The following is a 26065-nucleotide window of genomic DNA, read 5'->3' on the forward strand; positions in this document are numbered from 1 at the left end:
TGGAAGCCACGAGTTACGATCTGCCTGATTAATGAACGTAATTAATTATCTATGAATCAATTTAGGAGGGTATTGAATGTTCACCAATTAATGTTATTACTCCTTTAGACTGTATAGACACGACAGCCCTCTTCTTCAACGACCCATTAGCAAACCGTGGGTATGAAAATTTCAATCTCATTTAAGCTGAACATTTCGGCTTCTCCATGATTAAACATTTTTAACGTGCTATCAAGCATATATCTTTAACGAGTTCCATCAAGATTTTGCGAACATTTCACTGGACAAAAAACTTTACGCTCTGATTAATTTTTCCTGGACACGGCTCCAAACGTTGTAGTAGACTGCGGATATTTATGCAACATAAACATCGGCTGGATTAATTGCAAAATGTAGGAGCTACGTAAACAGTTATTTCCCTTCTAAACGATTTTAACGAATAGAAAATAATATAACATTTACGGTAACAATGGGTTGGGAATTTAAAAATATTGTTATGTTATTTTCGACTCATCGAAATTGTTAAAAAGCGGAATAAATTTTTATGTGGCTTCTACATCTTGCAATTAATGCGGACGATGTTTATTTTGTATAAATATCCACGGCAATGATATGCACTACTAATTAAAAGGTATCTTGACGCATGAATATTCTATTATTATATTGGTTTCGTACAAATTTCTTAACCAACACAAAAGCAATTTAAGAACATTTAAGCCTAAAAATTATATTGTAAGCTTCAATTGAATATTTACTTTTGGAATGATACAAATGTTGCCCAACAGCTAATTTCTTTTAGGCTGGACACTGTTTATGTAATTTTGACATGCTTGAAAGCAACGTTCAAACGTTGATGGATCAAAGGATCACGCAGAAGTCAAAGAATCTCGAAAAGTATCATAAAATCAAACTCCGTCGGTTCCTAGTGAAATCGAACGAGAGACGTGGAAAATTGTACGAGTAAATAGGCGAACGGAATAGAGATACGCGCGTGTACAGCCGTCCCCATTGTTTCTATTAGATAATAGATCAATAAATATCTTCGTACGCTTTACCCCGTGGTACAGAGCGCGCGGAATCTGCGATCATAAAGGCGTCCAAGATAACCATTACATTTGCGTGGGTATTATTGTATTCGGTATTTGTTGGTTTTCCGGAAATCATGGCGTATTACACAGTTTGCGTATCGCACGCCGTTCCTGCAGCATCCCATCGTGGTTGTTTAACCGTGTTCATGCTTATTTCAAGAAAAGAATTTTAATTGCACCCACCATCTCCATCTAATGCGATCTAGTATAATTGGACTGCGGTATGTGTAAATAAAAACTGCAAGATACAGATGGAAATAAGTGGAATCACGGAATCTTTAATCCTCGCACTCCTGCGAGTTCTAGGCCTACGCCGGAGTCATTTCTGACCCACGCTGATATTTCAGTTTTCATTCGATATAAGGCGATGGCTCGGGACCGGCTTTCGTCCTATTTCGGACGAAGAAGAAGAGGGGAAAACCGTCGTCGTATATCGGAATAAAATTGTATATTGTATATTGACGGTCGCTGAAGTTTATCTCCACCACGACGCATATAGAGGGTTAAACACTGAAACATAGGAAATATTTTCGAAAATTACCGTCCACCATTTCGTCGCATTCCAACGTGCCAGTTTCCAAAACGTGCGTTCCGGATTCTATGCGAATGCAAAATCAAAACGGGAGGAGTTCCTTTGGAAAATTTATTCCATTTAGCCTGCAGAAAGCAAACAGGTATTGCACGCACTTTCGAAAGAACGCGAATGTTTAACACTGGAAAAAAGAAAAGCGAGTTTTAGTGAAAACTCGCGAGTCACGCGGGCACAAGGATAATGGGCACACCCAGCTTGAAGCTGTCAACTGTAAACGAAAATGGCGCAGGCGATCAAAAAATTGCAAGAACTGCCTGTCGTGGCCGAATTATTTTTGAAAAAAAAAAAGATAACCGTTTACATTGTGCCGGGACAAAAGCTGCAATACGGAAACGAAAAACCACGTGAACGTTCTATTCTTTCGGTCGGTTTACAGAATTCCCCGAAGCCTTTATGGAAAAAGTTTTTGTTCCAGCGAGCCTACAATCTTCTTCCTTTGTGAGAACACGTTTAAAACCGTGAAAGCGTTCGATATTGTGTTTTGCAAACGAACAATTTTTGACTGCCCATTGTCGATGTGTTTCTTAAATTTTGCAACACAGACCCAGATAAAAGATTTTATTTCTTCTGTAGTTCCCACCGATTGCAATTTTTTCAAAAATTTTTAAACTAATTGCTCCAACATCTCAACAAAATTCAAGTCGTACGGTCCAATATGAAAAAAGTTATTGCAATTAGCAGTTCAGTTGATTATAATTATTTCGCGTTTTAGTAACAGATAAATCAACATTGACCTAGGTGCTCAAAAAAAGTCAAGTTTATTATTATGCACACTTTCAGCAAACGCTGGAGCATCGAAAGCCTTTGGTTATTGATGTGTAACAAATCGTAATACCGGTTTATTAAGTTCGTGATCCCTTTGAGTCCGGCATCCTCGCAAGCTACCCTACATAAGAGTTTCATCCTCGCAAGCAGTACCATTGAACGGCAGAGACTAATTTGCAAAGTAAAGATGGCCATGTCGATTTGTAGTTCGTCGACTACGTCGCTGATACTCGTGCATATTTATAAATATATTATGCAGATTACAATGCACACCGAAATTGTGTATGTGAACCCCCGCATTCGGGATTGTTGCCTCGGTCGAATAAACTACTCGGATTCTCGAAATTCGTATAAGCCGAATGTAAACATACAATATCGCGACCGGTGTGCTCTGCCTCTAACAATAGGCAGGAGTTTGTTCGTACACGATTAAACCGATGTTTAATTACGATAATCAGGCAAACACGGCATTTGTTATATTATTTCAACCCAGTGTAGGAGGTGTTATGTAAATACCTATATGTAAGTAGAAGTAAACCTCCATACAGATTTCAGAAATAAAAAAAAATAATCTTCGACTATTTTATCATTGACCGTGACGAAATGAAATTTTATGTTCGAGGTGAGTCTTAATTTATTCTGAAGATTAAGTTTTCGAATATTTCTTTAGCATTTTATATCATTTTAAATAGAGATTCTAGAGATCGATAATTTGTTTAAATATTAGCAACGAATATTATGAAGTTTCATTAGTATAAGATGGACAAAGTATCTGGATGCTAGAATATTCAGCAATGAAATTGTTCAGATCATAACTGTTTGAGTAGAAAGAGAGGAGGATTAAATTGCAATTTATTTGGTATCGGAAAAATTGATTAATACTTATATTTGAAACGTTCGCTAAAGACCAATTAAAAAGTTCAATAGAGAGATATCATTTTTAGCTAGTACTTCCCAAAAAAGGTCGAAGAATTTTTCTGACAGAAAGAATGGAATATCGAAAATTCTGGTTGACGACAGTTCATGTGCATTTTAAGCGTTAAACCTTAAGGGTTAAAAATTCGAGTAAGATCCGCTCGAACATGATTTTCTTGTTTCAAGAATAACCATTTTTACCCGCAGCACGATCAAAAGAATATGTCGGAAGCGTCCGTCCCTTCCAATTTGACATTGCATTTTTAGCCGGAGACAAGAAAAGCTTTCAACGAAATTGAAAAATTTATGTTCCGTTTGGAAACGGTGGAGTAGAATCGAGAAGACCTCTAAAATTCTGTTTACAACGAATAACTTACAACTATCAAAGACACGAATTCCCTCCATATTTTCGGGCAAACCGACCACCGTGTAAAATGGCTGACCACCGTGTAAAATGGCCGACCACCGTATTACGTGCAAAATGGCAGAAGCGCGAAGTTCCCTGCAGCACGCGTGCGTGGTCCTCAAATTCGACTGGATACGGTAAATGATGAAATTATACTAGAGCCACCGCATGATTCACACGTGGAATGGTACCGCTTGTACTATTGCTAAATGTACATACATTCGCAATCCCCAAATACATTCAATACCTCATGGAAGAACAATAAGGGAGGCAGAGGTCAATGGAGGGAGGTTTTCGTTCAACAATTGACTGTATCAATATAACAACTGAACTCGATCGCCCATTGTGGCAATATAATCGAATCTACATTAACACGATAAGTGCCAAATATCAACCCCACAAAATTCTTACAAAATCAGTGTAATTTAATTAATGGTACCGCAATGGTACCGCTTGCACTGTTGCTAAATGCACATACATTCGCAATTCCCAAACTGCAATACCTCATAGAAGAACAATAAGGGAGGAAGAGGTCAGTGGAGGGAGGTTTTCGTTCAACAATTGACTGTATCAATACAAAATATCAATTTGTGCAACTGAACCTAATCATTTAATCGCCCACTGTGGCAATATAATCGAATCAACATTAACAAGATAAATGCCAAATATCGACCCGAGATTCTTACAAAATCAGTGTAATTTAATTAATGAAACCACAACTAGAAATTTAGTATGTATTATAGGGGATGCTGTCTTAACCCTTTTGAATTCGAAAGACTCCAATAAAATTCGGTTTATCTGGCTATCTCACAATAAAAATGAATTTCTAAACCCAGTCAAAAATCATTGTCAGTCATATATGACTGACGTGGTACTTAACGTGTTAACATTGAACAATTCATTGGTGCAGTCTAAAATCTAAAATCAGTCTACACAATTGGCACTAACAAGTTGAGAACCTAATGTATATGGGAATATAATTGAATTACAAGATGTAGTAAGTTTCGTCCCTTGACGCACCCCTATGGAAAGAATGTTGTAAGGGTAGTTTTCTATCCTAGTGAAACAAAAACATCGTCAGAATCAGACTGTACGAGTCCAGAGAAACCCTAAAACTGGTTTGTTTGCGCCGAATAACGTATAACCACAAGAGACGAATTTTGCGCAAATTTTTGGGCAAACCGACCACCGTGTAACATCGGGACGGAAGGGGGAAGGGGGTGAAGCGTCGCGTGTAAAATTTCAGAAGCGTGAAGTTCGAGGCATCACGCGTGTGTGGCCCCCGAATTCGACTGGATGTCGATGGTGAAACGTGGACCGAGCTCCCCGATAGGCCAGGATAGGTCGGCGTCTCGAGTACGCGCTCTGCGTTCAAGCATCGCGATGCGAGTGCTGCGAGACGGGAACCAGTATCGTGGAAGCGCGCGTCCCGTTCCGATCGTGCAACCCCCGATTCTTGTGAAACGTTTCCGACGGTGTACACGCCGATACGCGAGAACAGTTTCGTTACGGATCCGCTTCGAACACCGGTGAGTTTCGCATTACCAATAACGTTTTCGACCCGGAAAACCAGAGCGAACAGGGATGGTCGCGATAGAAAAAAAAAAAAGAAAAGAAAAGAAAAATAGAAAAAGGGTGCGCAAAGGTTTCGCGAATCCGTGTCCGCATTTGCGTCCATAAACGGTGACTTTGTCGACCGGACTCGCTTTCCCGTGCCGGTTTCATAGCGATCGCTGGCTATCGCGTTCCGGCGGTACCGATCGACCGATTGTGCCAATTCACGGTAACGTTCCTGGCCTTCCGCGAGCTGCCGCAGAATTCTGCCTGATCCGCCGGTGCTACTGTCACTCGGAAAATTTGCGAAATATTTCGAAAGTGCTCGAATGCTGTTCCAATCCTCCGATAGCGGTATTGTTCCTCCGCGTACGAGAAATTGAACGTAATAGAAGTGAGTTACAACGATGCAGAACGAAGTGTACGTAACGACACGAAAGGGCTTAAATATCCGGTTAAAAATAGTTTCTGGCTCATCAGTTTCGCAGTGGAACGTGACAACGAAAAATGATTAAATACATCAATTAACGTTTCGTATCCGTCTCGACGTGCAAAAATTGAAAATGGACGGTTCGCGATATTTTCTAACTTTAGAACAATGCGATCGGGACCGGAAATTTGTCAAAAAGATTCCTGTTTACCAGACCGAGAGTCTCGGACGGAAATTCGCTCGGATGCCGTAATTAACTGTAATAAAACGGTTCGCCGATAGGAGTCATTAATGCCAGCGCATCGGTATGCCGAGAATCTCTCGTCCGGTTACCGGATACCGATAAAATTCCGATGGGTTGCGGAACTTTATTCGAGACGGTCGAACCGTTGTTGAAGAAAGCGCGCCCGAAGGGAGGCTCTGAACGGAGGTTTACGGTAGCGAAGTGTTTCCGAGATCGGCGAATAGCCGGGGGTCTGCTCCGCGTTTCCGGTCGCAGGACCGAATGGAATTTTCAGCGAACGCCGACTGAAATGACGCGCGAAATAGTAGCGGCATCCGCAATTATTAAGCAAATATGTGTACTGGCGTGATGCGCGTCCCAGCAAGCGTGTGAGGCTCCGTGTATTCAATCGGTAAAAGCTTATGGAAATTTCGAAGGTGTATTGTATACCCGATTACGGGAACGGTACAATTTCATTCGAGAGAATACAGATGCTCGACGGTACCAGGACGCCAACGGCTGCGTTTCGTCGCAGTTGTGAATCGTTCGTTGCCAAGCTTTTTGTTTCCTCATTCAATCTCATTCTTGCAGTCCCGTGCTCGATATTCTGTTATTTCGCGGAAACCGTGCGGTTTTCGTCTCGACTGATCCCTGAAGAACCGAGGAGAAGCCTCTCCAGGATATCGGTTGTAAAATATTGAACATATGCTGTCACCCAGGACGCTTTCAATCGATGCTTCTAAAAGATTTAAATTATTCAGAATTTATTCAGAATTCAGGATTAAGAATTTATTATGGATTCAGAGATATTTAATTATTTAGAGACTGCTGTTCCTGGTGTCAGGAAGAAATGTTCAAGACTTATCTGCAGAGCATCAATAGTTTTGAAATTTTTATAGAGGGATTTTGGAATTTTGTCTGTTGTTGCTGGTGTTTGATCGGTTAGATTACAGACTATTGTCATCGCCCACGTCTTAAATAAATGTCCTTCTACAAATTACGTTACCGTGTGTAGCATACTTGTATTAATCGCAGAAACGTGTGTTCGACTACTGGAAAATAATGTCTACCGTTTTCTAATATTTGCGAGCAGTAAACGAACGACACAACACGAAGATAATGAGTTAGGCTTCACCGGAATTGGCGTCCGTCGTGTCCAGGATTAACCGTCGGATTTTCTATAGGCCGATGCCGATCTATTCCATGACCTTTCGATAATCTATGGAAATAAATACAGCCAGCCGAATTGCTTTCGTTCAGCCGGCGCGTCCGCGAGACCATAGGTGGGAATCACTGCATTTGAGAAAAGTCCGGATACGGGGATCCGAACCTGTAATGGAAATTGACAGTGTGCGACAGGCCACGGATTTTGACAGTTACGGCCGCGCTCCCTTAATTAGGAAATTTATGAACGCGAGCCGCGTGACTGCCACGGTTACAAGTATTTAATAACGTATTCAATTTTGCAGTGCTCGCGATTAAATTTCGCGAATCCCGCCGGCAACGCCTAACACTCGAAGTTTCGGTTAAAACCGTCTCCACGATGGTAAATATTTATTATTAACAGGCTGACGCGGTTGCGCTCTATTGCCTCATTGTAATTGGCAGGGAGTTAGTAATTTGATTGTCGTGACGTGACGCTATGATAACTCTCGTGTGCTCCTAAGATCCTAAAATGGCACAAAGGCAATACAATGCAAACAGAAAGAAATCAAAGCTCTTACAGCATGTAAAAATAGGTAAATTTTCACCTTGAAGAACGTACGAGGGTTGAAGGAAAATGATTTGGCACATTTCATGGACGGTGATTTAAAGCTGATTCAGATTTAAAATGTGAAATAGCGACCTTTTGTTAAGAACCAGCTGTAGAATCATTCTGCTACCAAGAACGCATATGAAATTTAAAAATTACAAAAATTAGAATATAACGAGATCGTCGATGATCTCCATTCATTAAGGGTAATATCCATTGCGGGTGATGATATCGTTAATATCCATACAGACAAATATTTGTGATACGTGAAATTTAAATGAATATACACGCTTTTGCTTTGAGGCTGATTTCCGTGATAACCATCAGTGTTTGAAATGAGTGGAGTATGAATTACGTTTGAAAATTTTGAAGAGACAGAGTCACTCTGTTCTACTAAAAACATGTGCTTTAATAACGTTCGACTCTCCAACAGAATTCACCATTTTGTACCGAGAAAGATTTAAAAGATGTCTCTTCTATTAAAATTTGAAAATTTGAGAAAGTTTGTAACAGGGAAAATTCTTTTAGTTCGCGTTGGTACAATTAATAACAAATTCTTTTAAAAGATGAATCGATAATTTAACAACTTTTCGATGTCGCACATAAGCTTTGGAAGTTTTAATCAATCGTCCAGAATAGTTTCAGGAAATATAATTAAAACAAGAGTTCTTGACATTATGAACAGTCTAAGAGCTCTATTTGTAACATTTGAATAAACAGTATAAATGTACCGGAACGGTTTAAGGGAAATACTTTTAATGCTATTAGCCGTGTCTCAAACGACACGTTATCTAGCGTTTTGTTTCCGCAGGCTCCGCATAATCGTATATCCGTTTTAATCGCTCTATTATACGCTTAGTACTATGTAAAGAATTAATCTATTTGCGTTTGCATAAAAACTTACTTTCCGTTGATACACCTGAAATAATAAAATGGCCTCGAAGGTAACGGATCAAGCGCACAGAATTATCTTAGCTGCAGAAATGAATCAAATTTTATTTCTCCTGTGCGTAAAAATCGAATATGATAATTCGTAACCCGGTTACGTGATTGAATGTTGCTTGCAAACGAGCTCGGATACCTTAAAAATTTCAATATTCCTTAAACACTGAAGGGTCATGAAGAATCATGGTCGCGTGACCGAAGTTGGAGTGGGGGAACAAGCAACCGTAACCAACATTTAAGGAACGTTTACAATAAAAATTGAATAATAGAACATTTTCTCCGTCATCATTAAAAACACGTTCTGTATACTCTTCGCAGCATAAAACACTATAAAACCATCACAATTTTTCTTTACCTTGTCGTACTTTAACGAGCCAGACTCACGTTGAAGATATTAAACAAATTCCAACGGATATGAAAGTTATAAATAAAATATCATAAAATATAAAATTCTTTATCAAATTTTTAAATTCTTTTGTAATCGTTTAAGCATTGCCGTCGATGTAGCTATACAAGAAAAATATAAATTTTCTTTTCTCTTCTGTTGCAATTTTGCGGTGAAAAACGTCCCAATCGTTGTAGCCATAAATAGACCATTGCTTGACAGTTCTATGGTGCTCGTTCGCAGGTCTGCAAAGATTCAAGAAAACAATTCACAAAATAATTATTTTGACTCAGAACGCTTCCGTTCTTTTGTCACGGCCATGTTTCGACATGAGCCGACAGATAAATAATTCGGAATTAAACGAAGTCGAGTGAAATGGCACAGTTCGTTCAGAAATTGATAACTGCTATTATAATCTGTATCCGTTGCGAACGGAAGGGTCGGAAAAACCGTTTCCCGAGAAAACTGTCGCCACTGATACTCCGTCGATGATTTCGCTATGCGTAATTCTTATCTGTGGAAAAATCGAAATATACTACGCGCTAAATATACATACTATACTTGTATCGTCTACACCAGCGAATTGTGGTCGAGCCATACCGTACGAATTCTTTTGATGAACGTTCGCATTCAACGATCGAGATCGACCGATTCGTAAGCCGCGGTTCGAAAAAAAATGGACACGTCTAAAATGTCACCGATTCATTACACTTCTCGGATTTCCCGTCCGCGAGCGGAAATAAATATATCATTCTTGATCGATAGCTTTAAAACGTATCGCCTCAATCCCGCCGCGTTAAAAAATATTCTGACCAAGGTTCTTTCCCGCCAAAACCCGTCCCATCCCATGGAAAAGCGAGCGGAGAAAAGGGGTGACAAATGGGACGCGTTAAACTGAATAAGGTCGATCGCCAAATATTAGACGAATCCGAACCGAAATAATTGACAGAAGTTTAATCTAATGAGTATCTAAATATTTCTCTTCGTTTCTATGTGTACGGTTTATAATAAACAACGTTAGAATGAAATTTCGTTCAGTGATACTTTTGAAATCCGTGTTTCACCAAAAATTTTACGTTTCGCTGGTATTTTTGTTACAATATTTTTTACTTGGTTGCATTGACTATGGCGATGAAAAATTTTAGATGAATATGATAAAATTGTTTTTTTCTTAAATTACAACAGTGTTTACGAATAGTTCGAATGCCTTGTACCTTACGAATGTTCTTTCATAGCAAACACGTGTTTTCAAATATTTGTGGCTTGTTTGTTTTGCCAAAATTCGTTAATGAACAGAGGCCGTACGATGTTTATGCCGAATTCTTTGCGTGGACGTTTTTAGAATTTAGTAGACCAGAGAGAGAGATTTATTGGCCTTCTGTTCGCAGCGCTTAGGGAAGCTTAATTTCCGCAAGCACATGCCATAAATGTTAAGTTATCACGTTCGATGAATTAAAACTCGTCGTTCCGACACCGCCGTTATGAAATTAAAATACTAATCGAATGAGATAAACCACTAGTATAAAAGAGTTTCGCGTCGCTAATACGCGAACTCCTCTGGAAGCGTCATTCAAACAACTCCGCTTTCCTGCGTGGAACAAGTTATTTGAATTCGATTTCGAGCAATATTAAACCATCGGATGAGCAGAAAGTTAACTGAATTGTACAGGTTAAATATCATTATTCTATTTAATCTCCACAAAATATCCCGAATTTATGCATTTTAAGTCCTTTTTGTATTTACTTTTTGATCATTTCACTTCGCAAGTTTACGTGGCAGTGTAAATCCTGCTTCGGGACAAAATGAATATAGATATTGAACATAGAACGGGGTTGAAATTTCTGCAATGAAATTTCTTTACCGGAATTTGCGCACACTGGGAGTAAAAGCAATACTAAATTCTTATATTTTGTCGTGCTTCTGCCGTTCGTATTTAATGAAAATGTTTAAAAGTTCCGAGCTTAGAGAGTATAAATTTACTCGTATTCTGATTGACCTAATTTTTTTCTGCTTGCTTATTTTATCATGTTCGTTCCATTCGCGTTCAGTGCAAGTGCATAAAAACCGAAAATTTGCAAAATCTCCGTTGTCTTCTTGATTTTCGAAGAAACAATTCATCCTTGAAGATGGCTCGCACGAGGCAGAAATAAAGTTTGAAGTGAACGGAGGCGAGTGTAATTCTGATCGAAACTACGAGTACTAGCTCAAACATAGAAATCCAATAACTATTTCAATTTAAAACTCTCGCCTTTGTGTCTGGCTTTGAGGTGTAAAGAAAAAAACGTATTCGGAATAGTACAAAAATATTTTTTGCCCAATTCCGCGCGTACCGTACAATTGTTATTCCTTTTTCAACGTCGCTCCTTTGCAATCCTGTTCGTAGAATTAAGGAGATTATACCGACGGATAATAGAGAAGATTAACGAGTTAGTCGAACAGTATTGCGATGAACCCGCACATCCGTCTTCCGGGAGTTTACTTTCATTGTTATTCGCGAATTGCGGATGTTTATACAATTTAACAGCAAGTGAAAGCTCAGTTTCCACGTGAAGTATCTCGGTACACTTCGAATCATATAAATGATGTAAAAACATGTACTACAATTTATTTTTATATCTTTTGCACGATCGCAAAAAAGAAAAACGACAACTGCACGAGCTATAAGTGCATTCGAGGAGAAATGCATAGGTGCAGAAATAACAGTGTGCAAAATGGTAATCCGATTGAAGTCTATCCATCGTAGGAGTAAAAAATGCTTTGTATGACCTGAGAGACTCTAGAATGTCAAAGGGACGAGTCGATGCTTTTATGCTAGCGGACGTGTTTTTTGTTATCGTTTCGAGCGCCTACGTTCCGAGAACTCTTGGCATAGTAGGATTACGTTGTCATGTAAACGACTGATCAAATTTGGAGTCTGTCGTGCTCTTCTGACGCGCTAAACGGCTCACAAGTCAAGAACTTTTACTCGTCCTTCTTGCTCCGTCTAAAAACTAATATTACAATTATGGAAGCTTTTTGCAACTGATTGCAAGCGTATCGAAAGCTTTCAAATCTCTCTTTCTGCAGCTATTAGTCGCGGCAAATTAATGGCGGTGAATTGTATGGATATTTAGAGGCACATATGATAACTGCAATTTCGCACAAATAATGGACACGATTGGCGATACCATCCGATAGGACGTCGCCATAACAATAGGCAGGGTTATTCAATAGTTGTTTTCAGTACACTTAGCGAAATCGTGTAATTCGAGTAGACGCGAACTTTTACTCGGTAATCTATTTCCATTTACGCGTTAGCCAAATCGCAAAATTAATTGACCGCGGCTGATAGACGATAGAACAAATGACATATTACTATTATCAATTTCCTGCACAATTATTGCGGCTTACCGAAACGATCGATTAACTTCGTGTTCCATGATAAACCGAGCTGCTTCGTTACACACATAAAGGTACCATGATAACGTTTTGTTATTTCGCCGGGCAGTTCTTCCAATTTAATGGCCCCTAATTGGATGTAATAACGGGAACAATAGCAATTAAAATGATTTAATCGGTAATTCGTATTGCCCACAGAAGTGCCGGGAACATAAATTACGGAGAAGATGTACGAGATACGAAAAATTACAAACGGTACGAATCAGAAATGTCGTGTCCATTTCACCCGACGGATATATCCCTGTTCATTTAATGTTTCACAAATGTCCGGGGGAGTTTGATAAGACAGGATCGCGTGAAATTAGAATGCGCCTCTTCCTTGAGGCGATTTTTATCCCTCGTTGCTACCACTGTTCCATTAAGATTACGTTTATTCCTCCATCGATCATCTTTTTTACCCGCGGTTATGACGAACGCACGAACCGGAAGAAAAATTGTTCCGAAGGTAATTCCCTTTTGATTGATCAACGTTATCAACGTAGGTAGCACCTTTGATTCCCACTTGAGGCGAAAACTAAAATACGTTCCTCGATTTGTATTATAATCCATGCAAATCCATTCGTATTAAAACATCGAAGTTCCATCGAATAATTATAATAAGCGGTTTATGACGACAACTGCAATTATGCTTCAATAATTACGCTTCAATAGACGCTCCGATGGTCATGGAATAAAAGGGCTCACACTAATCAGCACCATTCCCATGTCGAGTATCGACGCGTCGAAATTCGTAATTGGTGCGACAGTTGTTCGGTGAATTTTGACTTTCACAACAAATAAATTGTTCAGTCTGTACAAACGTAACGTACGAACTCTAATTCTGAAAATGTAGCCAGAGCTCACCGCAAATGAGCATAACCGTAATTAACTGCACGCCGACCGTATTCGTTTTTTGATAAAAGAAACATTTTTAATTGGTGAACAGGCCACTCTTTTATCGCCGAAAACATGTTAAATGTCACTGAATTTATTTACGTTATTTTGCAACGAAAATTGGCCGTATAAACGTTGAAAATTCTATGAAAAATGTTGTTAAAATGATTCATTTTAATCCCCGTAATTTCCCCATCATTTGTTCATTTCAAAATATTTGTCAATTAATTCTCGGTTGAGGCGTCATAAATATTATGTTTTCGCTTAATACGCTCGTCGCCCTATATCGAGGCATTACCGTGGTTCTAATTCTGGTGGTTGCGAGAGAAGTCGCAAAGTCCAGTGGTTACTGACTTTAAAAATATTTATCAATTAATTCTCGGTTGAGGCGTCATAAATATTATGTTTTCGCTTAATACGCTCGTCGCCCTATATCGAGGCATTACCGTGGTTCTAATTCTGGTGGTTGCGAGGGAAGTCGCAAAGTCAAGTGGTTACTGACTTTATTGCGTGGGCGTAGCGTTGACAGAAAATTCCAAATGAGATCGCCGGAAGTCAGCGTGGCCTTCGTCGCGCGGTATTTCAAACGGTTGCGGTTCACGGGGACTTTAGCGACTGGTTGTAAATTTAACAGCGACCCGGACGACCGATGTAAGAAACAGACACACGTGAAAGGGTTTTCGTGTCGCGGGTGATCGGTGATCGGGTCGCGCGGTTAAGGGCTGCGAGCGGTCGAAAGGGTTCGAGGGTACACGAGTAGTCTAACCGGGGGATGTCGGGACAGTTGGATGCACCGGAAGTTCAGGTGTCGGACGGCAATAAATCTCGCTATCTAAACGAATCCGGGAGCAGCGCATCGCGGCGCTTGGTAGCAGGTGGAGTCCGCTTGCCGAGCAGATCACATGTATTAGCGCGCCTCGTAGGCACATATTTATGAAGTAGGCCGACTGTTCGAGATCCACGCAGAACTGAATATGAATTCAGTCCCGGCCGGTGGATGCATTTGATCTGCATTTGATAAAGTCTGCTGTTCCCTCATCGGATTTTCGGTGGCTTCGCGGGGAATCCTCGATATTTGACTTCAGGCTAAACTTCTTAGCCTACCCGCTGGGAATTTCCCTAAATTGACAAATTCTGTTGCAGGCACGGTTTGGTCTTTCTCATTGTGCTGTTTTCCTTTTTTACTATTTTTGTTTTGCGGCTTTGTTGCGACAGCTTTCGGTCACATTCGCGAAGAGTTCGTTCGCGTGGAGTTCAGCAAGTTACATCGTATTTTCTTTGCATCTTTTCGGATCTTTCCATTTCGTGACTTCCCCTAACTTCCTCCGCAATAGCTTCTCTATCTCTAACGTACCCTTCCAAGGTCTCCTGTCGGCCCGACTATCCTCGAACTATATTTACCAACCAGAACCCTCGCCAACCCCTGCACTATCTCCCTTTATGACTTTATCACTTTCTCTTATTTTCCCCCACACCTTTCCTTTCGACTGCTTCCTCGGTTATCTCGCTTTATCATATTTCCTGTCCTCCCTCCCATTTCCTTTCCTTTCCTTTCGAGTACTGGCATTTATGCCTCTGTTACTTATTTTATTATTGTCTTCATGGTTATTGTCAGCTTCCCACACCTCCTTCACTTAGTTTGTAGACGGTCAATCATTTTGTAACAATTTCCTCGTTGATTGGGTGACACTGCGGTTGTTCTCACACGAGAATGTGGTTGTTTGTGACAGAAAGTATTTGTGTATGCAAACAAATCGTTATTTCTAATAATTATTCACGTGTTTGACGCGAACAGTTATTGCATTAACGGTGAGAGCGTATTTCCTGTCAACTGTCGACTTTACATAAATTAATTAACGCAATTCAATTCAGTCTTCCGCAAATAACACCGACCACACACAATCCGGTGTAAGTTGAACAAATTTTCAAAATTGTTTCACCGTATTTCGTTACTAAAGCTCGGTAATTCCTGCACTCTTACGCGCAGTAAAATGTTGAACAAAGTCCCACCAGGTTCGCGTCTCATTTAAAAGATGCCGGAAGCCATAATGTGGCGAAAAAGAAAAAATGTTTCTTCCCTTCGATTTCCCGCGAAATAGCCCATAAAAGTTTATATTTGCATAAGCGTCTGCAGTCCAGTTATTAGATACGTACGTACTTCCAGCGAGTAATAAATCTTATTATACGAGTGAAATATGGGAAACTCTTGTCTGCAATATCGCAACATAGTGCATAGAATTACGCGGGTTGGTAGGTTTCTCGGGGATGGTGCTCAAGACTTACGGCTGCGTATCCGCTCGAGAATAATTTTCGACAGCAGCCCTCACACCTGCGCTCGTCTGGGGGTTAGGGTTTCGACGAGTAATTAATACCCACGGGGGAGAGAGGGGGGGGAGGGGGGAGAACGAAGTCAATCGAAAACTAAGAATTCGGAGAGCGGCTTTCGAGGGCGTATCTACCAGCGAGTTTTACTCTCAAGAGCAACTTTCGAGAGCAGCACCCTTAAGCTAATGTGTATCCACGCGAAAGTAAACTTGAAGAGCAGCTCTTAGTTTAAATCCTCTAAAATCTCAGCGCGAAATTTCCTCCTCTTTTTTTTTCAAATCGCTTCGTCTTTCGCTATTTATTGAATGTACACACCTCGGAACTCCCCCGTCGGCACATTCTTATTTTATCCGCAAAATCTTTGCACTTTCCGAGTCTGTCATGTGCCGTTTTGTTGACTGAAACTTATTTAGCTTGTTGAAAAGTTACCTTGTTGAAAAGTTAAAATGTATATCTCACGTTTGGAATATTCTCGGGAACAGGTACAGAGTGTCAACAATTGATCTTAGATTTTCCAAAAGTATGGAACAAAACTTTCTAAAATATCGACGCAATAAAACTGCGAATGGGCAAATAGATTCGAAGAGCACAGTGAGAGTAATGTGCAGGAGAAATTGTTACGAAATAAAATATTTGTTATAATTTATGGTTTAGTCAACAAATTGTTAAATCTTAAGCACCACCGTGCTCTGTACAGACTCTCGCCTTGCTCGTAAAACCATTAAGAGCTTCAAAGGGGTAAGAGGATTCCACTAATTTCGGAAACTTGAAGGATAAAAGACCGGTTGACTTAGAATTCTCTCGTTACTGACTTTTAAGATCCTTGGGCATCGTCGTAAACATTTAATTAGCAAACAATCGGTCAAGTGTACACACTGTTCATTAAATCGCCGCTCATACTTTCTCTTCGATTGTTTTATAACTACTTTGGACCGAGAGGACGAACAAATTAAAGTGCATTACGGTCTCGCATTGGACACTGGTACCAAGTTGTTACGAAGTCGATGTGATTCTTAAGTGGATATTAGCCAAGTATTATTCTCGGGTAATTTAATATTCTAACAAAGGCGTTCCCAAAAGCTTCATCAAACTCTTACCGTGTTCTTTGTTGAATTACCTAAAGTTTTGTAATATGTTGCAAGCTTCTGTGCTAGACGTGGCAGGTACCCTCGATGAATTCGATCTTTGCTAATTAAGTTCTACTCATAGTTCGATTGTTTAACTGAAACCAAATTTAATGTGTATAAAGGTCATGAAGTTTTTTAGACTATGTAGATGTTATATTTACAGTACGATATTAATATTTAAGTAGATGTATAAACATGAAATCCGGTTTCTTTTACTAAGAAAATTATTTAAAAATAAGGTAAATCTGCTAAGCACAATTACAGATGGAATTATGAAGAAAAATTATAAGATTATCAAAAAGAATATCAGCTTAATACAACTATCAATGCTTGTGTATATTTTTAGCAACTTGGAAAAGTGTCATTCTTCGTGGCGACCATTGTGCTTTATATAAACAAAGCTAATTTCTAGGCGAAAACAATTTGAACAATTTCTAAAACTGTGAAAAATGTAATACTACTTCGAATAATTCTTTACGTATTCGCTAATTTAAGAATCTGGTAAATAAATATAAGGAGCGATCAAAAAATCCACAAAATGCGAATTGTTTATGTTTATACTAGCAAAATTTCGGACAGCTCCTGATCAAAGAAAATAATCAATAATGTAAGTCCCATATTGTAATTGTTTCCGTGTTCAACACTTATGTATCGATGTACGGATGTCACCAACCATACAAAATGGACGTGACCTTGGTATGCGAACAAAAGGAAAGAGTTCATTCCACGCTCGTGACGCAGACGGATCACGTATTACCAAACTCCGTTGTAAAAATAAAACGATCGTCCAAACAAGTTCATCAATCCTGAAATTTTTGGTGGCGACCTTGGCTGTTCATTAGCGTGTATCTTCCTTGGAACTGACGCAACATAGTTGTGTCTAATGGACGCTCCAGAAAAACTTCTGCCCCGATAAAAGCGTCTTTCATCTCGAAATCAAATGGGTGGGCTGTAATTTGTAAACAAATCGACGCGCCATAGCTCAAACTGCCGCGCCGTGAAGCTTCGCGCGCGCGGTGCCATCTCGACCGTTCCACAAATACGTGTGTCCTTGCTTGGGCCCTTCCGACCGACGAAAAAATATTTCGCTCGATTTCCATTATTCCCGGAACTCATGCTCGCGATCAGAGCACGGTCGCACGGCGATTTAGGGAAATAGTCGACAATTGCGCACAGTTCGGTTGCGCAAATATTAGCGAAATTTTGTCGACGAAAAATGGTAAACGGAGCCGGAGCTCGGACAAAATCGATGCGCCTTTGTTTGGCCGTATCGTGTCGGGCCGAGAAGAAAAAATCGCGGTGCGGTAAAAATGGAGCGTTTTTCCGCGACTATAAATAATTTTTCCGGCGGGCACGCGTCCCACCGGCGACGTCACGGGCGCAGCACCCCGGACAGAAATTCGCGACGTGTTACATAACCGTTCGACGATAGAGCCCGCGGAGATCCCTGAGATAGCCATAACTCAGTTGTCACACACAAATTCCGGGACGGTTTGAAATATTGGGGTGCATCGAGCGGTTAGACCGGGTCAGTAGAATTTACCCCTCTTGACAGTCGTACCCGGTGATTGGGGAAGACGTCACGCGCAGATTCCGGAATCATTTACGAACGTCCGTTGCTAGAGAACCGTAGCGTAGCACGGTGCGTCGCCAATCTCGCGAAAACAACAAAAATATTCTTCTCGTTCGCTCTATAAACGTTGTTAACACGGTGACCGGCGAGGTGCTCGCCGGTCACCGACGCTATTGATTTGCTTGAAACGATTGTCATTGAATTCGTGCTTTAATAATGGCCCTAAAATTTAAAATCAGTCAAAAGGCACTTCAATAATTGATGGAACACGGATTTCATATAGTATTTATATTAAACTGCATTACACGTGATGTAGAGCCATTTGTTAACACCGCGTGCCGAATATTAAACCCAAAAATTTCCACAAATATAAAGTAATTGAATTAGAAGCTAGAAAGTTAATTTATCACAATTATATTTTATCATTTATAGATTCTATCAATCCTGATAAAATTCGGTCTATTCGGATATATCGCAATGAAAATAAATTTCTAAACCTAAGATTAGTGTACGTACAACATGATAAGTTAGTTTCTTGATCTCTGTTTCTCTTGTAATTTGAAGTGGTTCTGTTTACTAATTTCTTGTTCATGTTTTTTCAGAAATAATTCATAAAATTCCTCTGTAATTTTTACCGAGAATTCTCAGGTAAATAAATCCTGTAAAAAATTGCTCGTTGAAAATATATAATGGGGTTATATTTAGATCACTTCGATAATATCAAGTTAACTAACTAAGCGTGTAATTGATACGTTCCTTCAGTCATTTTAATAAATTGTGAAGAATTGGATACTCTGAAATTCCTTCAATCGTTTTACTATTTTAAATCGCTGCTAGTAATTTTTTTTTGCTATAAACGCAGAAAATCCGCAGTCCACGTACAAGTGAATGACAACTTGAAATTTGATTGTGATGTAGTATGATTTGCCGTCGACATAACGCCGCGCCGCCCTTTCCCATAAGCGCCCGCGGTTTCTTTTCCATTCGTTACATTGAACCCCTCGACGACGATATATTTTTGTGACCCGATATCGATGATTTATGGCTGATACACTACCGCAGAAGAATATTTGATCGTTCACTCGATGATCGATGAACGAGAGTTTCTCTTTAGGAGAAAGATACGCGAGCAGATGCTTCAGATTTTACGTGAAGTTAGTATGTACATATAACCGTGGAGAAATGGTGAAGCCATAATCGTAAAAGTACGGAGTTTTTTTTTATTTTCTTTCCGTCTGTAAACCGTGAATAGTGTACGTCTTTTTATCTGATTCTTCTCTGTAAACTATGTGCATACATTGCAAGGGATTAAATGTTTTTCTGCGTTGTACTGTATCGTTAGCCTCGGGTGTTTATTGTCAACGTTATTTATCAAGAGTTTCAATTACTGGATAATTGGTGTAAGAAAAATATGACTTAATGCAGGAAAATATGTATAATGTGAAATTTATGAACTTTGCTGTTTCTCATTGCTGGAAACATCTCCCTTTAACATTAAATTTGATATTAATTAATTGAACCTAATAGACGTTTAATAATCTACGTTCACGAGAAAGATTTAATAAAATTGTTTCTTTTATTTTAAGTTTAATAGATATTATTCCTCCCGTTTTCGAATTTCCTCTTTTCTGATTCTAGTGGCTAGTGTACACACAATATAATAATATTACTATTATGCACCGTGTATAATGTTTCTTGAAAGTCCCTATTAAACAGTTGACCATATTGTTGCGGTCGCCGCGCAGCCGAAACTGCAACAACTCGATTACTCGCTTCAACGTTCAATTTTGCCGAATTTATGTGTCCGAATCAATTTTGCAGCGCATCGTTAGAAACTCGACGCGATAACGCGGCAACATAACCGGCGCGCGGTGAACTATTTCTAGTTTAAAGTTCCACGGACTGGCAATTTTCAATTAGGAATTGAAAAGTTTAAAGTTGCATAGGAACCAATAACGCGGGGCCACGGTTCGGTTGCATAGCTCGCGGGAACAAATTCGAAAATGGACGCACCTGCATAATTTATCGCAGCGCTCGCGTTATCCTTTCCCGGGCGTAGACAATTTACTCGTACGAACGAAATCGAATTGCTCCTCTTTGCGGACGCAAATGCCGAAACATCGTTAAGTAGAACGATCTGTCGAGATAGGATCCGAGCGATCCCTCTTTCAAGGGCATTCTTTCACTCAGGATTTATCCTGCAAAGCCCGCTGCGACGGTGAAATGTTATTTTGAGCGCGTTCGGCTCGGCTTCTGTGCGCCGTTCATTTAAAAAGGAAAATTGCGAATGCCTAGTCGAACGCGCATAATCAAAATACCGCGTACACTCGATAGATACGAGTTTCCGGACGCATCGGCAATCGCGTGTGATACGGGCGAAAACTGTCTGCGGTTACGGAATTTTAATAATGTAATGTTACCGTACGTGATATATACGCTGCCCGCAGTATTTACACGCGAGCTTTTGAGTGACGGGTCCTCCGCAACGTGTGTTAACGTTATCAGATCGCAATTAGACCATTAATCGTTGTCGGATTATGCTTAATTTATTCGACGCGTTGTTTCATGCGGAGAAATTCGGTAAAAAAGGTCACCTAAATGTTATTCCGTAAATATTCTCGACTCACTCAAATTATTCAAGGAAAAAACAGTTTTCTGTTCGGCTCGTTGCGAGTATTTTGTAAATTTTGCTAAGTCAGTTTGCCCCATTCGCCTGTTTCACGCCCAGACCCGTCTGTGACCCTTTTCTCGAAGTTGCTGCGCCACCGATTAGATTAGGTTACCGGTCCCGAAACGCATGTAGCCTTTCGGCTAGAATTAGACCACACCTCGCTGTTCCTATATCGTAATTTTTGGTATAAGGTCGCAGCCAGCAAAAGTGACGGTACTCGATTAGAGTAGTTAGACTGAACGGTACAAAACACCGAAAACTGACCGAACAAAGTAAAATTATACAGCGCGTTAAACGACTGTTTCCATGTTCTTATACATCAGACGGCATAGATACATTTTACTCTAACAATATTCTACGCAACTGTTAAACACCGGTTTCCGCACAAGTGTTAAACACTATAAATATTCCTCACGTATCGAGTAGGATCCCGACGTAGCGATGTAATTTCTCCACAAACGAAGAAGCATCGCGGTGAAATTAAAATGGCGCCGAAGGAGACGGAGAGAAGATGTCGTACGGCGTAACCTATCTTGGAATCGTAATGTGTATTTACGTTGACAAAACCATCCGCGTAAGAACATCGTTCAGGCGATGGAGACCGTGGGAAGACGAATGGCGGTCCTCCAGCTTTATTTATCGCGTTCGACGAATCGCAAGCGTTTACAGGCGCTACCGGCGTCGCTATCCCAATAGTTGCCAGAATCCTCCATGGTACTCCAAGTCTTTTATTCCACCCCCAACATTTTCCGATGCTTCGAGACATTCTACGCCGTGCAATATACCAACTCTGGTTTATTTGCATCATAAACAAAATAGCTTTTGGCAATTGAGAAATGACTCGAAAACGTTGGCGACGTGTATGCATTCTAACGTCTACGCGCGAAATCTCCGAACTAGCCGAGCGAAGCTGTAATCAGTTTCGCCATTTAGGTTACGGAACCGAATCAGTTCTTCAAACGATGCTGTGGCTGAATTTTTAACGCCAACCGTACCGATTTCTGCGACAAATCGAAATAAATCCAATCCCGTAATTTTTATGAAACAACCGAGTGAATCTAGCTTGAAACCATCCAGTTCCGACAGAGTTTTATAACAATATTTGATTATCGGACATAATTTATGGTCGACGCTTCGGTAACGATGCGTTTAAGTAAATAATTCGGAACAATTGCAAGAATTTGTGTATTTGCAATGTTTCCGCTCTCTATAGATTTTAAGTCTGAGGTAACGGTAATAATTTATGCTTTACTGCGACGATTTATATTGGAAATAATTATTTCTGTTGTACACCGTTATTTATCCGGTGTTTATTCATTATTTTGTCCTGAAGTTATTTAGGCGAGATACGAAAAATAAGGTTTTCGAGCGTGACTTTTCCTACATCTAGATATTCTAATACCAGAACCATGAGGGGAATTCCCACGACGTTACGTCGTATCTCTTATCGTTAGTAACTATTTCATTCGCCCTTTATCTTGGCTCATCCTCTGTCCGTATTTCATTTCAAGTTCCAGCTACTCCTGATTTCTATCTTCAACACCCTTCGCTTAGACATCGTAACTTCCGCCATTGATCGCTCTCGACTATCATCATCGATCGGTTCTAGTGTTTGCACCAATTATTTCTATCTGATCATGTTTGACATTCTACTTTGAGACGCAGTAAAGTGTATTAATCGAAAAGTCTCGAAGTTGCAAATTATAATTTGCCTCCCATTCCGAACAAATCGTTTTAATAATTAAATAATGTCTCGTAGCTTATGTGCCCTTTCCTGAATTTTTATGGATTTAATTCAAGTACTAAACATAGTTGCAGCAATTGTTTCAAGCGAATTATCCTTCTACTTTAAAATCTGATAAACTCTATTAATTGAAATAATAGAATTTAATAATGGCTTCTTTCAATATGTCTTATATTCCTCTTTTTTCAAATTTTGACAAATTCATTTTAACAAGTAGGCAGAGACTTGGAGAACCAGTGACATTTTAGATGTGAAAGACTACGAGGAGTGTAAAGCAAAAGCCTGATAATATCTGTTGTAATTGAGGATCCGTTATCCGGGTCATGTGATGTTCCGTTGCTAATTCTACGAGGCGATTCTTCCCTTTCTCTAAGCCTCATTTCTACCTGACAGTTTCACGAAAATCCTCATCCCGTTATTTATTATCCCGCTTTTATCATTCCCTTTGATCTCAGGACGTTCGAGCACCGTTCAGGCGTCCCGAGGAATGAAACTTTCCGCGGGTCTAGGGGAAACTTGTCTTCAGAGAAGAAACAGGTTCGAGTGCTGGATTTTCTTTTAAAGAGACCGCCGAACCTCACGATGAAAGAAAACTTCACGACTGATCAGTCCCCGTGTTGCAATTAACAGAACGGCGAGAGTTATTTTATTACTGCTTCAATTCTGGCACGTCGAACAAATGACACAATGCAATCTTTTCAATGGTTTCAAAATCTTCAGAAATAAAAATAAATGCATAACGAATGAGAAAAACGTTTTCTTTTTTTGGAAATGTTAAAAAATGCAAAATGTGAATATCTATTGTGCTGAGCTGCAGCCAGTAATTATTTGAAGCCGAAAAATAAATGATGCAACTTTGTGTACCTATCGTAAGACAAAATGGAAGAAAGTAATTTAAAAAAACCGATTGATATTCAAATTCTAAAAGATTGGTATGTAGAACCGTTTATTTTTGAAATTATAGTTTCACTATTTTCATCTTTTTCTTTCGATTACGTCTGCCTTTTGGTACACCGATGTAAAAATGTTGCTTTTACGTTCACTTCATTCAAATAAATCCCATTTAAATCTTTCGTAAAGTAAATTTACAGATTGCGACAATGCAGAGTCGGTGAAATTACCTCTTTGTTTTGCGCGCAATTTCGTTCAACACGGGCACACAGAGACCAACGAATCCGCGTGCGTGAAGAGTGTGAGCCGATTTACAATTTATTCAATATCGGCATTTATTAATTGAGTTATAAAGCTGATTTATGCATGGTATATTTTACTGAATTGTATATTTGGTGATGCGATCCAATTATACAGATAATTATTTGTGTTTTGTTGGGCACTTTAATCTCCCGGCAAAGTCGGTTTATGTTACAGCACTTTTCGCGTATTCGTTTCTCTGACACGGTCATCCTGTGGAAATTTAATCATTCATATAAATCAGGTTATCCTTCTTATCTAAAATAGTTACTGTACACACCACGAAAACCTAACCAACGAATAAAACCAATTTCCTCTTTGTCAAATTTTAAATTAAAACTCGAAAATTCTCTTCTTTATAAGGTGAAACAATCTTCAAATTTTTCAGTTGTAAAATTTTACTTAAGACTCGGAAACTAACAATTTCTTTCCGGCAAAATAAAATCTAAACCCCGATTCCGGTCATAGCACTTCGTTCAGGAAAGAGCTGCAGTATTCTATAAACGCGGATGCTAACCTAAATCCGTCGACATAAGTTTTCCTTTAACCGAATTTCAAATGATTGATCCGATTTCAACATCCCATAAAACTATAAAACCTCATGTTACGGCCAATCCGTTTCGTTTCAACAACTCTATATGAAAAAGTTTTACCCTCAAAGCGGTGACAAGTTTATCACTAGCCTGCGGACTTTATGCATTCGTTCGAACGACGAGTTCGAGAAATATAAAATCGCAGAAGCTTCGAAAGAATCTTGGGGGACATATCGTCACACTTTCGTCAGCATATTAAAACCAGCAGAAGAAGAAATGGATCTCCATTTCACTCCTGCTCCGTACTATTTTTTTCGATCAATCAATCAAAACTACGGTTGTTGCGTAAAATAGTACATTTCAAATGCAACAACCTGATATATACTGTGTTCGTTTAACACTGAAAACTTTCTGCTACAACCCTCCCTTAGGTCACATTTCTACTTCTGGTGTATGCGACTTCGCCGCAGTTTATGACAGATAAGACACACACTTTCTCGATACCATCTCCGAGCCCGGGATTTGTTCTTGAGATTTATCGAGGTCTTTTTATGCTGATCGCTTCTGCGTATTCGAGGCGCACCCAAAAAGTATCGCACCCTTTCGAGTCACAAAGGATCGGTGAAAGGGGGCTGGATGTGCACACGTTTTAAAAAGAACATTTTCGGATTCTGCCACGTGCCCTTTATCGATCGACTGGTTAGATTCTATGAGCGCGGAACGCACGCCGGCTCGATCGGATCAATACACGTACGATTGGCCGAGCTCGCGTTCGAACGCTTTCGAGAAATTCGCGTGATAGTACACGCCAGCGAATGCTTTTGTGTGCACTTTAAAGCGGGTTCCGTTCGAACAGCACGAACACGGCGAATCTTGTGGCAAATCTCCGCTAACCTGCCTTCAATTCGCAATTATGCGTCAAACTTTAATCACCCGGTGCGCTGAAACAAGGTCAATTAATCGACGTGAAACGTTTATGCGGATCGAGACTGTGATATGGTGATGAAGGTGTTAACGCCCCACAATAGTTATCAGAACTTCGGCAAGACGATCTCTTTTATTGTTGATTTTCTGCGTTTTAAATAAAATTGCGAATTTACTTTAGATTGTGAAAATTCAAGCTTTAAATCGAGACCAGTATTTTTTCTCTTTTTGCGAAATTATAACAGCGTATTTTGATAATATTTTCAGCGAGATCCGTGAGATAGAATCCTCAAAAACGTAACAATTACAACATTCCTAATCGTAAACATTGCTTCTATGTTCAAAAAATAATAAAAGCCGACGAGAACATTTTTCCAGGAATTAAAAAGTTAAAACCTGTTGGACCGAGTAAGCCCGGGCGCAGTTGTATCAAACCAGAAAGAATATAAATAGAAAAAGCGAAACAAAAATATTGAATAAGATTTTTATTATTTGAGGTCTCTTTTTTCAGAATATCGAGTTTGTCAATTTGCCATGAATCGCGTGCATTTGGCCATCTCGCATTCGGAATACGCATGATGTAATCAACAGCGAGTTATTTTGCACGTG

At 39.7% G+C, this 26065-nt stretch overlaps 1 protein-coding gene and 2 long non-coding RNA genes across 4 annotated transcripts in view; 1 reads left to right on the top strand and 2 right to left on the bottom strand.

The window, feature by feature from the left end:
• The first annotated feature begins 4984 nt into the window (after nucleotides 1-4984).
• Nucleotides 4985-26065, top strand: part of LOC143358145 (uncharacterized) — a 50226-nt gene continuing 29145 nt past the window's right edge. Inside the window, exon 1 of the mRNA XM_076795063.1 lies at nucleotides 4985-5295. Within this exon, the coding sequence (XP_076651178.1) occupies nucleotides 5063-5295 (233 nt within the window). The 5' untranslated portion in view covers nucleotides 4985-5062. The remainder of the gene's footprint in view (nucleotides 5296-26065) is intronic.
• Nucleotides 6896-8338, bottom strand: LOC143358452 (uncharacterized). 2 transcript variants are annotated; one of them, XR_013082954.1, is made up of 2 exons: nucleotides 7109-8338; nucleotides 6896-7022 (listed from the first exon to the last, which is right to left on the bottom strand). It is a non-coding gene; the product is annotated as an uncharacterized LOC143358452 (long non-coding RNA). The 2 variants fall into 2 exon arrangements; XR_013082953.1 differs by having other exon boundaries at nucleotides 6905-7025.
• LOC143358453 (uncharacterized) lies at nucleotides 8349-9478 on the bottom strand. Its single transcript, XR_013082955.1, has 3 exons — nucleotides 9386-9478; nucleotides 9082-9301; nucleotides 8349-9050 (listed from the first exon to the last, which is right to left on the bottom strand). It is a non-coding gene; the product is annotated as an uncharacterized LOC143358453 (long non-coding RNA).

This window comes from Halictus rubicundus, chromosome 10 (assembly GCF_050948215.1).
Source record: "Halictus rubicundus isolate RS-2024b chromosome 10, iyHalRubi1_principal, whole genome shotgun sequence".
Classification (NCBI taxonomy): domain Eukaryota; kingdom Metazoa; phylum Arthropoda; class Insecta; order Hymenoptera; family Halictidae; genus Halictus; species Halictus rubicundus.